Source organism: Cervus elaphus, chromosome 5, assembly GCF_910594005.1.
Source record: "Cervus elaphus chromosome 5, mCerEla1.1, whole genome shotgun sequence".
Classification (NCBI taxonomy): domain Eukaryota; kingdom Metazoa; phylum Chordata; class Mammalia; order Artiodactyla; family Cervidae; genus Cervus; species Cervus elaphus.
In genome coordinates, this window is record NC_057819.1 from 113,264,432 (window position 1) to 113,277,537 (window position 13,106).

General features: G+C 37.2%; 1 protein-coding gene across 1 annotated transcript; it reads right to left on the minus strand.

The window, feature by feature from the left end:
• Positions 1-4,510: 4,510 nt before the first annotated feature.
• KRT40 (keratin 40) lies at positions 4,511-11,136 on the minus strand. The gene is made up of 7 exons (XM_043904505.1): positions 10,649-11,136; positions 9,717-9,799; positions 8,559-8,715; positions 7,599-7,760; positions 7,394-7,519; positions 5,752-5,972; positions 4,511-4,863 (listed from the first exon to the last, which is right to left on the minus strand). The coding sequence occupies exons 1-7, from the start codon at positions 11,093-11,095 to the stop codon at positions 4,764-4,766; spliced, it is 1,296 nt and encodes a 431-aa protein (XP_043760440.1). The 5' UTR covers positions 11,096-11,136; the 3' UTR covers positions 4,511-4,763.
• Positions 11,137-13,106: the final 1,970 nt, after the last annotated feature.

A 13,106-nucleotide genomic window follows, 5' to 3' on the forward strand; every position in this document is an offset into this window, starting at 1 on the left:
AGACAGAGAAAAAGGTTTTGAGAGAATTCATCATCCATTTATTTAAAAATTCTCAACAAAGTGGATATAGAGGAAACATACCTCTGCGAAAAAACAGATCATATGTGACAAGTCCACAGTTAACATTATACTTAATCATGAACATTGAGAGTATCTCTTTTAAGATCAGGAATAAGATGAAGCCCATTCTCACTACTTTTATTCAACATAGTATTGGAAGTCTTAGCTACAATAATTGGAAAAGGAAAAGAAGGAAAAGGAATCCAAATTGGAAAGGAAGAAGTAAAACTGTCACTGTTTGCAGCTCACATGTTTATATATATATATATATATATATATATATATATATATATATGTATGTATGTATGTATGTATGTATGTATAATATCCTAAAGATGCATCCCAAAGCTATTAGAACTAATGAATGAATTCAGTAAAGTTGCAGATACAAAATTAATATACAGACATCTGTAGCATTTTTATATACTAATAGCAAACTATCAGAAGGCAAAATTAGGAAAACATGTATTGAAATTACATGATGTATTGAAATTACATCAGAAATAATAGAATACCTGGGAATAAATCAGAAAGTGAAAGAACTGTACTCTGAAAACTATAAAACATTGATGAAAGAGCTGAAGACTATGCAAACAAATGTAAATATATACTGTGCTCATGAATTGGAAGACATAAAATTATTAAATTAACTGTACTACCCAAGACAAAGTAGAGATTTGATGCAATCGCTGTATAAATACCAAAGAAATTTTTCATAGAGCTGAGCAAGTAGTCGTAAATTTTGTATGGAACCACAAAAGACCCCAAATCCTGAATGCAACCTTGAGAAAGAAGAACAAAGCAGTATCACATTCCCTGATTTTAAACCATACTACAAAGCTACAGCAATCAAAACAGTATGTGAAAGTGAAAGTTGCTCAGTCATGTCCAACTCTTTGTGACCCCATGGACTGTATAGTCCATGGACTTCTCCAGGTCAGAGTACTGGAGTGGGTAGCCCCTTCCTTCTCCAGGAAAACAGTATAGTACTGAGCTCTCTATTTTGTCCCATGACGTATGTGTCTTTTTTTCTTTTAAACAGTATAGTACTGGCATAAAAGCAGACACATAGATTATGAGACAAAATAGAAAGTTCAGAAATAAACCCACACAGATATGGTCAATTAGCTTATGGTAAAGAATATAAGAATGAAGAAAAGAATTTCTTCCATTAGTGGTGTTGGGATAACTGGATAGAGCTATGTAAAAGAATGAAAAGAGACCATTTTTCACACCATATACAGAAATCAACTCAAAATGGATTAAAGACTTAAATGTAAGACTGCAAATCATAAGATTTCTAGAAGAAAACATAGGTAGTATTCTCTCTTTGAAATTGGTCTTATCGATATTTTTTTGTATGTATCTCCTAAGGCAAGGGAAACAAAAGCAAAAATAAGCAAATGAGAACACATCAAACTAAAACCTTTTGTGCAGGAAAGTAAACCATCAGCAAACTGTAAAGGCTGCCTAATGAGTTGGAGAAAAAATTAACAAAAGATATATTTTAAGAGGTTAATATTCAAAATATAAAAATACTCAGACAAATTGACATTAAAAAAACCAAATAAAAATGGGCAAAGAACCTGAATTGACATTTTTCCAAAGAAGACATACAGATAGTTGACAGACACATGAAAAAAATATTCAACAAAACTAGTCATCAGGGAAATGCAAATCAAAATCATAATCAGATACCACCTTGCACCTATCAGAATGCCTATCATCAAAAAGACAACAAATAACGAGTTTTAGGGAGGATATGGAGAAAAGGGATGTGGACAAACATAAACTGGTTCAGCTATTATGGAAAACAGTAGGGAGGTTCCTAAAAAGATTAAAAATAGAATGCCCTGTGATCCAGAAATTTCATTTCTGCATATTTACCTGAAGGAAACAAAAACAGTAACTCAAAAAGATATAGGCACCCACATTTTCAGTGCAGCATTATTTACAATAACCAAGATAATGGAAGCAACCTAAATGTCCATTGATAGATGAATGGATAAAGAAGATGCATTATTACTCTGCCATAAAAAATGAAATCTTATCATTTGCAATGACAATTACAATGGATGTAATTCAGAAGGCATTATGCTTAGTGAAATGTCTGAGAAAGACAAATACCATATGATCCCACTTTTATGGTGAGTATAAAAAACGAAGTGCAAAATGAAAATAAACTTACAGATTCAGAGAACAAATAAACTTCCCTTAGTTTATTTTGAGTATTTTCATTACTTTTTTGTTATTGTTAAATCAAGAGGATGCTATATAAAACATCTAGCATAAAATTGTAGGTCTCAAACTTGATTTTTCTTTCAACCTGCATTAGCTATTATTATTATTACTGTTACGTGCTTTATTTCTGGGTTTCTAAAAAGGTAGAAATAGAAAATTGAGGAGAAGAACTTCTCTCCAGCTTTCTACTGTGTTTTTTTTTTAAACTCTTAAATTCTGAAACAGTAATAGAGTCACAAGGATTTGCAAAGATAGTACAAGAAATCTCATATACTCTGGTTTTCTGCAATGGTTATATCTTATTCAACTGTAGTACAGTTGCAAAATCAGGACACTGACATTGATATAATGTTTGTGTTTCCCACTATATAATTTTTTTTCACATATGTAGATTCAGGTAACTACCACTGCAGTTAAGATATGCAACAATTCAACCAACAAAAATCTCCTTCATGCTATACCTATTTGTTCTCCATCTCTATAATTTTGTCATTTAAAGAATGTCATGTAAATAGAATCATACAGTATCTGACCCTTCAAGATGACCTTTTTTTCACTCAGCATAATGACCTTAAGATTTTGAGCACATTTTGGTTGTTTGCAGTTGTTACCTATTATCAATAAAGCTTCTATGAACAATTGTGTATTTTGTTTTGTTTTCAATCCCATTACTTACAATTTACCTATACCATTGTATTTGAAGTGAACTTCTTGTTGAAAGCATAGAATTGTGTCACGCTTTTTCTAATCCATTCTGCCAATCTCTGTCCTTTAATTGATGTATTTAGACCTTTTCTATTTGTTGTAATTATTGATATGGTAGGCTTAAGTCCACACTTCATTTTTTGTTTTCTGTTTGTTCTCTCTGGGTGTTTTCATTTTTCTTTTTCCTGCCTTCCTTGAACACATTTCAGAATTCCACTTTGATTTACCTACAATGTTTTTAAGTGTATTTCTTTGTATAGCTTTTAAAGTAATGCTCTAGGTATTACATTATATATGCATATCATGGTCTACTGGACTTGACATTTTGTCAGTTCAAGTGAAGTTTAGAAACCTTACCTCCCTTTACTTCCCTTTATTCTCCTCTTCTTGGAGCTTTTTTTTTTTTAATGTTTGTACCAACTGGTGTTACTGGGTTCTTGGTTTCTCCAGTTCACAATTCCAGGGTACATGAGGCAAAACGAAACCCCAGGGAATTCACCACTCTGTTGTTCCCTGAATAGCAAGGAATTTAGATGGCTTGGCTTCTTCCAACTTTTCAGAGTCTGCTTTTGTTTTATATATGACTTCCAGGGTTCTTAGCCATACTTAGGAAGAGAAATCGGAGAAGGCAATGGCAACCCACTCCAGTACTCTTGCCTGGAAAATCCCATGGACGGAGGAGCCTGGTAGGCTGCAGTCCATGGAGTCACTAAGAGTCAGACACGACTGAGTGGCTTCACTTTCTTGCGTTGGAGAAGGAAATGGCAACCCACTCCAGTGTTCTTGTCTGGAGAATCCCAGGGATGGGGGAGCCTGGTGGGCTGCTGTCTATGGGGTCGCATAGAGTCGGACACAACTGCAGTGATTTAGCAGCAGCAGCAGCAGGAAGAGAAATGGGGAAATATATGTCTACTTTCTTTCTGGAAGTTCTCTACTTTTCCATTTAAATATGTGAAAATATTCATTCTTATACCCTACATGTCCAATAACAGACCAATGTACCTTAAGGTATTTTATGAAACCACAAAATAATGATCATGAAACAATCTTATATTTTTATTAGGAAAGAAAATGCTTAGATAACATAGTGAAAAAATAGGTTAAAACTATATGCTCATACAGATTCAAAGTAAAATCATGCAACTATGATAATTATCATTATAGGAAAGAAAACTGGAAGTTCCCAAAATACAAACAATGGATATTTGGGGTATGGAATTATGAGTGATTTTTCCCTTTCCTGTGCCAAATTGAAAAAAAGAGAATCTAGTATTTTTATAATTAATATTCTCAAGTGTTTCTTCTCAGAATGATATATACACCTATCTTCCATGTTATATGACATTTTACATGAATTAGCTAATCTATTTGTAATCAAGGAGTTAAAAAATATCTTCCTTCCGGGTTTAGGCAGAATCAAACTACTGGAATGGGTTTAGACAATTACCTTGGCATCAAATGGTTATTATATTAACAGTAATGAGCTACAAGGCTGTATTTACCATGCTAAAGGATGAAAACATTTTATTGGAGAGCAGCAAGAAAGCTTTACAGACTCCTAGAATATCATAAATAAGCAAGCAGGAGAGGAAATGACAAAATAGAGATACTTTGTGCATGCTTAGAGGACAATTTTAGAATACAAAAGCCTTCTTGACTTGAATTTCAAGTTTGGATGTCCCTGATCGAAGCACTGTCTCCTTTCAAGGATTCTGCTGGCTTCCCTTCCTCCATCTGCTGGGCTGGGTGTTTAACCTTCAGGGACAGCTGTTTTCCACTGTGCAAATTATGTACGCTGAGCATGGCTCACAAGTGTTGTTTGACGTGCTTGTTGCAGAACATGGGTTACAGGGAAGCCTGTGAAAAATCCATTTTTAACTAATCTCAACATGGAGAAGCTGGATAAAATGTCAACTCAGAAAAAAATCATGCCAAAATTTGCCCTTCAAATTATATTTTGAAGAACACTATTTGCAGAATAACATTTGAATGAAGCCTGTTTTATCCCTGGACCCAGAATTGTCACTTCATGTTCACTGTAGCAGAGACAGTTGGATAAACTTTTATGTATTTTCTTTAGCTGGCAAATGCCATCTTATGTGTGTTACTGACTTTCGTTTTTTTCTTCTTCCAGTTTTATTGAGATATACTTGACATACAGCACTGTATAAATTTAAGGTGTACAGCATAATGATTTGATTTATATATGACATGAAATGATTACCACAATAAGTTTATTGAGCATCCATCAGCTCACACAGATTCAAAGTAAAAGAAAAGGAAAAATATTTTTTCCTTGTGATGAGAACTTTTAGGACTTTTTCTGTTAACAGCTTTCATGTTAACATATCACATACAGCAGTGTTATTAATTCCATTGCTTTCTAATGCCTATTTAGGTCCCATTAGCCAAAAGTTATGCATATTTTGTCATTTGTCTAGTAGTTAAATCATTCAGTACCCTGGAATATTTCTTCTGCGTTTCCTTTAAGGAAAGTCAGGAGCAAAGCAAAACTCCCAGCTTGAAATGTTACATATTATATTTTTTCTGCCTTTGAAATTTAGAACATTTTGAACATTTCTATTGTCATGTGACTAGCCTTGCTGCTTTTCATCACTCTTTAAGAATATCCTTTAACACCTTTAAGGAGGTTTGAACATGGCCAGATCTTTGGGAAACAGGATGGTCCTTCAAGAGCCTCTCTGTGACTCTGGGGGATTTTAAGAGTGATTGTGTGGAACTTGCCTGCCGTCCTCGCTGTCCAGCAGCCCCTGGTATGTGTTGATCTCACCCTCCAGCCGGGCCTTGGTGTCCAGCAGCACCTGGTACTCCTCGTTCTGCCGCTCCAGGTCGCAGCGGATCTCGGCCAGTTGGTTCTCTACGTTATCGATCAGACACTGTATCTGGGCCAGCTCCGAGCTGTACTGGGCCTCGGTCTCCGCCACGGTGCATTCCAGAGATTCTGTCTGCACAAGGAAAGAGAGTGTAAATAAGGTGGTTGTAGAACAACCTCTGGGGCCAGATTGCCCGTTTTCCAACCCTGCTCTACTCTTATCTTTCCAGCTATGTGACTTTGGAAAATTACTTAGCTTCTCTGAGCCTCAGTTTCTTTTCTTTTTTTTTCAGTTTGGGCATTATTTATTTAGTATAAATACATTTTAAAAGCCCCAAATCTCCTACTATGTTACCACCCTGGAAACACCATGGTGTCAAAAGTCCTGTTAAGATTGAAGATTAACACCTGCTAGAGCCATCAGTCTGAACTCAGTTTTATTGTATAAAAAATGAAGAATGCAAAGTACCAACCTCATAGGATGGTTGGAGGGTTAAATGAGTAAATATACATAAAGTGTCTAAAATCGTGCCTGGAAAATTTTAAAGGTCGTAAGAGTTATCATTACCACTATGACCTCTGTGACCTATAACATACTAGTGTAGCCTAAGGAGGATCAAAAGCATTTGAGAGAAAATGTTGTAATGGGCTCCTGGCTCCTGGTGTGGTTAAGAGAAAAGATTCTGAGATTGAACCACTTGGATTCAGCTTCCACTTTTGCCTCTTAAAACTTGCATGAACCCCTGTTACTTAATCTGAGCCTCAGTTTTCCTCATCTGTATAATGGGGTCAGTGGAAGGATTTACCCCATAAGGTAACTGTGAGAATTAAATTAGCATTGTGCCTCTCACAAGATGAATGCTCAGCTATTATTCACTTATATATTATCTATAGGACCTAATGTGGCTCACACGGTAATGGAAACGCCTAGTGTAATTTTGAATACATGGTATTCTTGCTGCTTGGGTGAAGTGTGGCACAGAGAAAGGTCCAGCTGAGGTGTGGATCCTGGGAAAGTTTACGATGGTTATAGAATGTAAAGTCTGAGTATCTTCATTTTAGATGTGATGGTGAGCTTGGAAAATTGGCCCAAATCAAAAAAAAAAAAGTGAGTGGGAGAAAATATTTGTGAACCATGAAACCAACATCTCCAAAATCTGCAAGCAACAATTAAAAAAAAAAACAAACAACCAAATCAAAAAATGGGCAGAGGACCTAAACAGACATTTCTTCAAAGGAGAGCCTTTGGTTAGTAAGTTCCTCTCTCATTCTTCTCCTTCCTGTTCCCCCTCTCTCTTTGTCTCTGGAGGATGCTGCAGGATCATGCCCAAGCCAAGAAAGGAAGGTCAGGACATCCTAGTGGTTCATTGCAAACTGTTGACCTATCACTTCTGCTTCTAGCTGGGTAAACAGCATCCTTGAAAAAGGGAAGGAAATTCAGACCTTCTGCTGCATGAACTGAGGGTTTGTCCTTTGGATTACAGAATAGGGGATGGTAAGTATCTTAAGCATGATTCTTCAGTGACAAAACAGAGTGGTCTTTCCCTTACACACCAGGCTCTGCTGTGCTTGAAGCTCAATTTCCAGAGTGTTGGCTGTGCGCTTCAGTTCCAAGATCTCCATCTGGCAACCCTGCAGCTGCTCTGCACTGGATAGCTGCTGCTGATTCAGTTCCTCTGTCTGAAATACAGGCATGATTAGAATACGCAAATTAGGAAGAAGTCTGGATGCCTGTCATTTTATTGCTCCAAGTGCCAACCTGAACAGCGAACCATTCTTCCACGTCTCTGCGGTTGTTGGCCAGCACAGTTTCATACTGACAACGCATCTCATCCAAGACCCTGTTGAGATCCGTGGTGGGGGCAGTGTTTAGTTCCACACTGAGTCGGTCACCCAGCTGTCCACGAAGCACGTTGACCTCCTGAGTTGGAAATGGAGTAAAGAATGTCTGACTGGTGGGGAAAAAATTCAACGCGGCATACCAACAGCACCCCATTTCTGTTTTTTGCAGTAGTGAATAAAAGTGTGAGATTTAGATTCAGATTGCCTAGCTTGAGTCTCCTTTCATCACTCAGTTTTTTCATCTGTGAAATAGGTATGATTTTACCTTTATAAGAGAGTTACTGTGAGACATATGAGAGTTCATATTCATAGAAAACACTTAAACAAGTCTTAAGTGCTTCATAAGGTCTCAATGTTAGTTACTATTATCATAAACAAGTGTTCAAAGGGAAGATATCCTCTGTAACATCATTCAGCTTTTCATTTTTCAGCTTCATAAATATAGGATAATTATATAATTCACAGTTGATGATTTAAAAAAGTTTATAAATGCAGAATATTAAAAAAATTAGTCTAAATATTGCATGAGTCTTTTCTCCTTTATGAAACAACCTTCATACTCTGCAATTATCAGCTTGATTTTCATACTTAATGGGTTACAGATAAGAGTGGCATAAAACACCCAGGAAAGCTATTTGTGGAGCTACCTCCTCCCCGAAAATAATGGCAGGTGAAGTTCCTCCATTTGGCACTGGTCAGTGGTCATTTCATGTTTACATTCAGAGATACACCAGAATGATCAGGCTGAATAGTAACAGTGCCTAGAGTGATTTTCTTCCACATCAATCAACATCTACTTAAGTTCTAGGTATATATACAACATGAGCTTAACTTTGTCACTTTGAGAGCCCTTCAGTGATTTTACCATTTTCCTTACCTCTTCATGGTTTTTCTTAAGGCAAAGGAGATCATCCTTCAGAGACTCCACATGGGCCTCCAGATCAGATCTGCACACAGTCAGCTCACCCAGAATCCCACGCAGGCCACTAATGTCAGTCTCTACGAGCTGGCGAAGAGAGAGTTCAGACTCGTACCTTTTACAGCAAAAGAGATACAGCCAATGCTTACTCTGCTGGACACTGTGAAAAGTGCTGAGGCATACAGATGACGGACACATGACATCAAGGAACCCACATGCCATAATTTCTCCTACACCCCAAATCATGAAAAATTCAAGCTTTATGAGCATTCTTAGCTTGAAAAAATATTACAAAGGGGATACTTGTGATGTGTGCATGTAGGTATGTGAGAGAAAGAGAAAGAGCCTATCATCTATTAAGCTCAAATTCAGATCTGGTCTTACTCGAGCTTGTACTTGCTGCTAAGCCCATAATATAAGCAGCTCATACAGCTCAATATCAGAGAAACAAACAGTCCAGTCAAAAAAATGGGCAGACCTAAACGGACATTTTTCCAAATAAGAGATACAAATGGCCAATAAACACACGAAAAGATGCTGTACATCTCTCATTACTGGAGACATGTAAATCAAAACTACAGTGAGGTACCACTTCACACCAATCAGAATGGCCATCATCAAAAAAACTACAAACAATAAATGCTGGAGAGGATGTAGAGAAAAGGGAACCTATTGCACTGTTGGTGGTATGGCTGCCATGGAGAACAGTATGGAGATTTCTTAACAAAGTGGAATAAAACTGCCATATGACCCAGCAATCCCACTACTGGGTATATACCCTGAGAAAACCACAATTCAGAAAGACACATGCACTCCAGTGTTCATGGCAGCACAATTTACTGTAACTACGACACGGAAGCAACCTAGATTTCCATTGACAGATGAATGGATAAAGAAGTTGTATGATACATACAGAGGCTCAAGAGAAAATGGATATATATATGCTGCTGCTGCTAAGTCGCTTCAGTCGTGTCCGACTCTGTGCGACCCCACCAGGCTCCCCCGTCCCTGGGATTCTCCATGTAATTATGATTGGTTTATGTTGATATATGGCAGATACTACCACAACATTGTAAAGCAATTTCCTCCAAGAAAAAAAGTTCAAATGAAACTTACTTTGACCTAAAGTCATCAGCAGCCAGTTTGCAGTTGTCAAGCTGTACGGCAAGTCTACAATTCTCCGCCTTCGTACACAAGATCTGGGAAGTAAGTTACTATGTCATGAACGGTTCTTTGAAATAAACCCACATATCTACTCATTTAATAACCATGCCAGTGTTTATCTTTTAAAAGTCTTTATAAGAAAATATAAAATAGCTTCCAGCATGCTTTTATTGACCACATACATTTCATGAAGGAAAAAGGAAGGCCAATTTATAAACAAAAATAGAGAGATAAAAAGATTTATTTTTTTAATGACCTAAAACATTTTGCAGTGTTCCTTGGCCACTGAATTTATGTAGATTTCTCTCTAGGAGTTTATATTATGACTACATCCCCACCCATGATAATAAAAATTTATCAGTAAGAAAAGGACATAATTACTAGGTAAAATTATATGATTAAAAATATGACATTTCCATATCTATGTTAAATAATGTACATGTACAGTGTTACACACAGAAATAATTTTAGATATAGCAGTGCTTTTCCTCATTCCGTAGCTGATAAAGGTAAATTTAGAGATAAGGGAGTTTATTACGGTCACTTAGTAATTAGCGGCAGCATAGAGGCTAGTGCTGATGTTTACTGACTCCCCCCCACCCTCTTTTCTTTTTGGCCATGCCACATGGCATGTGGGGTCTTAGTCCCCCACCCGGGATGGAACCTGAGCCCTCTGCAGTGGAAGAACAGTGTCTTAACCATTGGACCATCAGTCACCCTGTTTGCTGACTTTTGGTCCTCTACCCTTTCCTCTGCATCACATTACCTCTGGGGAGTCCCTCCTCTTTCCCTGGTTCCCCTCCATAGAACAGACTCTTGTAATATGAACATAAAGCATATCACAGGCTGGGAAGGTGGAACATTAGGGCCATGAGATACTAGACCTTTTGTTGGAGATCTTCAATGGTGTCGAAGTAACACTGATAATCAGGGCACACCAACGGGACATCCTCTTCACACTGTTCTCGGATCCTGCTTTCCAACTCGGCATTCAACTCCTCCAGCCCGCGCACCTTCTCCAGATAGCTGGCGAGCCTGTCATTCAGGAACTGCATTGTCTCCTTCTCGTTGCTGTTGAACACACCATCCTCACACCAGGCACAGTTCCCCACCAAGCACGGGATATTACAGCTCCCAGCAAAGCAGGATGGCGGGAGGCACCCAGCTGGCAAGTGAGACCCGGATAGAAAGCTGGGGGTCTGGCAGCTGGATGTAGCACAGGCGCTGGGGAGACTAGTGGTTTCAACGGAACAGGTTGAAGTAAGTGCACAATCAGAAGCCCTGGCACTCGATTCAGAAGAGCAGCCCGTCGGGGAACAGTCAGAAGCCATTCTATCAGAAGTGAAGGACAAAGACTAGCTGAAAACTCCAATGGCCCACCTCCAAAACTCTCATTCCCTCCCGAGACTTTTATATATACCCCACTTCAGATGGGTATTTACAGACTACACAGGATGTTTTCCGGTGCCAGTTTTCATATGAACATTCATTAGTGTTGTTTATTTGCTGAAGAAGAGTTTTATGCTTCGTAAAAGAGGCATAACTTCAGGTTACTAAATAAGGACACCATCTCCCTGTGCCAATAGGATAAAGCACTGGCTTCAGAAAATCTTCATAGGAAGCATTGTTTTTTTGACAGAATAAGGAAAGAAAGAGAAAATTTGGCAATCAGTAATTGTAGATACAACTGATTACACATAAGGGAAATAATATTCCTACAGATTTTGATCCTGTGCATTGAAAACTGCTCATGTCTTCTTTTGAAATTAATATTACAACTCATTGAAATGCCATTTGTTTGTGCCACCACCATAAAAGTGTTCTGTGTGATTAGCAATCTTCAACGCTTTTTGTGGTCTTGCGGTGCTCACATGGTGGAGGAGTGAGTGTGTACTGAATTCGAAGTGTGTGTGTGTGAGAACCATACATGCCCGTGTGCAAATTGAAAAGTCACTTTACGTAACTGATGGGCATCACTTTTGCCCTACGTGCCAAAATAGAAATTGGTTATCAAAACATGGAGTTGTGATCTTTGATTTCCTGAAACTTGCCTTCTCCACTTTTCCTATGCCTCACTTTTATATCAGAGATACTGATTTTTATCTGTATCTCTAATAAGAATGAAATACAAATTCTGTTATAAGTTTTTATTCTTAGGAAGCTAAACCTTTGTTAACTACACTTCAGTATAGAAGGAAGAAAGTTACAAAAGGCATATCTTCTGGGACATGGAAGCTGTTTTCTCTTATTTACTTATTTATTTAATTTTGAAGGCCTCAATTTCATGAAAATTAAAAGTGCTGGAACTTGGAAATAAAATTCTATTGTATGGGTTCTAGCAATTCCATTGGATGAAATCCCTGGGGCAGTACTGAATGGATAGGAATCTGATATGTAAGTTTTCTGGATTCTTTCTTAAGTTTTACCTCCAATTTTCAGTTTTCGTGCCTTTGATTGTGGTATTTATTTCATTTTAAAAAGTGTACAGAGCAAATTGTCTGCAGAATGTTCAAGATCTTTATGGGGTGGGAATAGCCCATTACTCCGACTAAGTTAAAATTTTCATGATTCAGAATAATCAATTTTTTCTAACTCTGAGCACTTCTTCATTAAATAGCTGATAATGGAAAAACAACCAATCAACCAAAACCAAACCTGGAGACTTTAGATAGAGGATTAAAACAGTCTCTTAGGATTTATTATTCATTGAGCGAAGTTGGTTTTGATTTTAGTAATTCTCCTTAAGTTTCAACACTATGCTAAAAGTTCTTAACTGTATAGAAATTAGACATCCTTTTCCTCTTTGATACCCTCTTTTTAATGTAGGTTTTCCCCTCATTTAAAAAAATATATTCTATTGATCTTTGTTAATTCAGCAGTTTGACTTATGATATATCTAGATGGTGTGTGTGTGTGTGTTTAGGTTGTATTTATCCTGCTTGAGATTCTTGAACTTGTGAGTTACTGAAATATATCACTAAATTTGGGAAATTTTCAGCTTCCCCTCTCCCAGTTTTTCTGCCCCATTTTCACTCACCTATCATTCTGGAACTCCAATTTCATGCATATTGGACTACTTGATACTGGCCCAGAAGATTTAGTTGGCATTTTCTATTCTGATATTAATGGCAACTATTGACTTTTTTTTATTACTTTCTTTAGTTCTAGAACTTTTATTTGCTTCTTTTTTTTTTTTTTTATGATGACACTTTTTATTTTTACAAAGTACTTTTTTTTTTTTCATGAAAATTATAGTAGCTTTATTCATAACCACCCAAATTAGAAGCATTCACGATAGGCTTCAATAAGTGAATGGCTAAAAAGACTGTGGCATGTACATAC